The following is a 3961-nucleotide window of genomic DNA, read 5'->3' on the forward strand; positions in this document are numbered from 1 at the left end:
GTTGGATATCAAACTTTCCATTTAGCCCTGGTCTTTTCTGTGCAAATACCTGGAATTCTTCAATTTTGTTGAATGCCCATACTTTCCCCTGGAAATATATAGTCAATTTTGATGGGTAGTTGATCCGTGGTTACAGGCCCAGCTCTCTTGCCTTTCTGAATATCATATTCCAAGCCTTGTGATATTTTAACGTGGAGGCTGCCAGATCCTGTGTGATCCTGATTGATGCTCCTTGATATTTGAATTGTCTCTTTCTGGCTTCTTGTAAGATTTTTTCTTTTGCTTGGAAACTCTTAAACTTGGCAATTATATTTCTGGGTGTTTTCTTTTCTTGATCAAATGTCGCAGGTGTTCTATGAATCCTTTCAATGTCTATATTGCCCTCTTGTTGTAGGACTTCAGGGCAATTTTGCTGAATAATATCTGTTAGTATGGAGTCCAGGTTTCTATTAATTTCTGGTTTTTCTGGAAGACCAATTATTCTCAAATTGTCCCTTCTAGACCGGTTTTCTTGGTCTGTCACTCTCTCATTGAGATATTTCATGTTTCCTTCTATTTTTTCAGTCTTTTGACTTTGTTTTATTTGTTCTTGTTGTCTTGAGAGATCATTAGCTTCTAATTGCTCAGTTCTAGCCTTTAGGGATTGGTTTTCGGCTATAATCTTTCGGTTTTTGGCTATGATCTTTTGTTTTTCGGCTATAATATTCTGTTTTTTGGCTATAATCTTCTGGTATTCTTTTTCTTTTTTTCTTAACCCTTGTACTTTGGTGTATTGTCTCATAGGTGGAAGATTGGTAAGGGTGGGCAATGGGGGTCAAGTGACTTGTCCAGGGTCACACAGCTGGGAAGTGGCTGAGGCCGGGTTTGAACCTAGGACCTCCTGTCTCTAGGTCTGACTCTCACTCCACTGAGCTACCCAGGCTGCCCCCTGGTATTCCTTTTCAATCTGGTCATTTCTGGTGTTCAATTTGCTTATCAGTTCATTTGGTTTCTGAGCCCCACTTTCCAATTGCAGTATTCTACCTTTTAAACAGTTATTTTATTGCCAGATCTCTTCCATTTTCCTCAAAATCTCAGTTTTGAACTCTTCCATAGCTTGTGAGGAGTTTTCCTTATTTGAGGAGGGTCCGGATGCTTGTTTGTTCTCCTCCTCTGTTTGCTCGGTTGTCTGGATTTTCTCTGTGTAAAAGTTGTCGAGTGTTAAAGACTTCTTTTTCTTGTTGTTAATCTTTCTCTTCTGAACTTCCTGAGACTTGGTAGCCATCGTTAGCCCAGCAGCTTCTCAGGTTTATCCTCGCGCTCAGGGTCTGTCCGCGGTCTTTTGGCTCCTGAGGTCTGAGTTCTGGTTTTTTCCAAGGTCAAGCCCCCTAGTGGACCCCCTTGCTTGATCCTCTGCTGGAGGTTTCTTTACAAGTCTCAGGGTGCTGCTTCCATAGTCGTATACCAGTCTGCACTGGTTCCCCACTCAGGGTTTCAGAGCTTTAGCTTGTGGCTGTGTCTGCCTCCACCCACGCCTTTGCCCGCGCCTGCCCTCTGAGCCCAAGCTCTGCGCCCTGCGTCCGCTCTCTGCGTCCTGCTCCCGTGTTCAGAGTTTGTGTGCTTTCTTTAGCTTTTTGGGGTCCTAAATCTTGCTGCTCTCAGGAACAGGCCCTGGAGCTGCCAATGACTCGATGGGTGCCCCAAACTTGCTCTATTTCTTTTTAGCTGGCTTCTGCACTATAGGTGGTGTGTGTGGAGGGGGTGGGGGTGGGGTGGTTGCTCAGCCAGTGATTTAGTGAGAGCTGTTTCACCCCTTTATAGCATGGAAATGCCCAGATTCCACGTACCTTCCACGCTGTGCCCTGTTGTGGTTTTCCTCCGTTCGTCTGGACTTGTTTTTATGTCCCCTTGAGGAGTTTTGTGTGTTTCGGTCAGGAGAGGTTAAGAGCTGCTTCTTACTCTGCCGCCATCTTAACCCAGAACCAAAAATAGGGTGATCACTTTTGATTATTATAGAACATCTTATTTTAATGCTATAAATCATTAGCTAAGTGGAATAGTGGATAGAGTACTGGTTCTACAATAAGAACGACTCATTTTTCTGATTTCATATATGGCACCAGACATTTAATAGCAGTGTGACTCTGAGCAAGTCGCTTAACTTTGTTTGCCTCAGTTTCCTCAATGACAAAATGAGCTGAAGAGGAAAAGGCAAACCACTCTAGCGTCTTTGCCTAGAAACTCTCAAGTAGGGTCATGAAGAGTCAGACACAACTGAAAAATGACTGAATTACAACAATTAATGATCAGAACATTATTGAATAAGATTATATTTTTTTAAGAAAATTTTTATAATTTTAATATACAAATGAGACACACCTTATTGCAGCGGGATATTTAAAGCAATATTTTGCCTTACCAAATAAAATGGTTTTTAAAATCAGTAAATAATACATAAAATAATATTTTAAATTTCTAAATAGTTCCATTCACTATGATCATAAAAGATACAGTTTACTGCAAAATGTCCCCTAAGAAGTCCTTTCTCTTTTCTTCTAATACTCTCTTCTTTGAGAATATTCTGGAATATATCAATTATGCTCATCAAATTAAGGGAAGTGAAAGAGAGAGAGAGAGAGAGAGAGAGAGAGAGAGAGAGAGAGAGAGAGAGAGGGAGGGAAAGAAGGAAGGAGGGAGGGAGGGAGAAAGGGAAGGAGGGAGGGAGAAAGAAGGAGAAAGAGAGTCAGAGAAAGAGAGACAGAGAAATAGAGGGAGAGCAAGAAAGAGAGAGACAGAAACAGACATATACACACAGAGAAAAACAGAGAGACAGAGAGACATATAGAAAGAAACAGCAAGGAGGGAAGGAGAGAGAGTGAAGAAAGAGAGAAAGGGAGGAAAAGAGGAAGGAACAAAGGCAAATTGGTCAGTAGTCGCTGATGTTTGCCAATTTGATTTTAATAGCTTTTTTTTATTTACCATTTTCTTCAGAAAACTTAATAATTAATTCATCAAAATTTTCATAATAGTAGTGTGGCCCAGGATGAACTTCCTATGCATATAGTGGTGTAGTACAAATATATATACATATACATATATATAATTTTTTTTAATGATTTTTGTGTTTTTCAGTACCATTTCTACATTCTCAGTCCTAGCATATCTGGGAATGTCGTTTTATAGTCTAAGAACCTTTTTTTAAAAATCGGAGGGGGAGGGGGAGTGAATGGGCGGGAGGATGAGTTTACTCGCAATCCCGAGTAAACTGAAGAGTGTACCAGACCAGGAGGTGAGAATTCTTCTCCTGGGCTTGGCTAATGCTGGCAAAACTACACTCGTGAAGCAGCTTGCATCTGAAGACATCAGTCACGTGACACCTGCACAGGGCTTTAACATCAAAAGTGTACAGTCACAACGTTTTAAACTGAATGTCTGGGACACTGGTGGACAGAGGAAAATCAGGCCATACTGGAGGAATTACTTTGAAAATACGAATGTGCTTACATATGTTATTGACAGTGCAGACAGAGAACGATTTGAAGAGACGGGTCAGGAACTAGCTGAATTACTGGATGAAGAAAAACTAAGTGGTGTCCCCGTGCTCATCTTTGCTTACAAGCAGGATTTGCTCACTGCAGCCCCTGCCTCAGAGATTGCGGAAGGACTGAACCTACACACAATCCGTGAGAGAGTCTGGCAGATCCAGTCTTGCTTGGCACTAACAGCAGAAGGAGTACAGGACTGGCATGAACTGGGTCTGCAAAAATGTCAACGCTAAGAAGAAATAAAACCTAGATGAATGGAAACGCAGGAGCCACGGGAGCCGGGTTCTGTCCTGAAAACACTCATTTGCTGCTTTCTGACCATCTGTGTAGAGCTACAGCTGTTTAAAGAGAGGGAACAGCCCAGTTTCAAAAAGAATTCCCATTCCAGCAGTAGGTTTAACTCATCTCTGAGGTTCAGTATCATTTTTCAAATAAAG

At 41.6% G+C, this 3961-nt stretch overlaps 1 protein-coding gene across 1 annotated transcript; it reads left to right on the forward strand.

Moving 5' to 3' along the window:
• Positions 1-3217: 3217 nt before the first annotated feature.
• On the forward strand, positions 3218-3757 carry LOC123239910 (ADP-ribosylation factor-like protein 3). Its single transcript, XM_044667234.1, has one exon. The coding sequence runs from the start codon at positions 3218-3220 to the stop codon at positions 3755-3757; it is 540 nt and encodes a 179-aa protein (XP_044523169.1).
• The last annotated feature ends 204 nt before the right edge of the window (positions 3758-3961 follow it).

The sequence above is a fragment of the Gracilinanus agilis genome, chromosome 3 (genome assembly GCF_016433145.1).
Source record: "Gracilinanus agilis isolate LMUSP501 chromosome 3, AgileGrace, whole genome shotgun sequence".
NCBI classification, from domain to species: Eukaryota; Metazoa; Chordata; class Mammalia; order Didelphimorphia; family Didelphidae; genus Gracilinanus; species Gracilinanus agilis.

Bases quoted from the DNA above. Each gene is read 5' to 3' on its own strand.
- LOC123239910 (XM_044667234.1), top strand. From the start codon at position 3,218: ATGAGTTTACTCGCAATCCCGAGTAAACTGAAGAGTGTACCAGACCAG.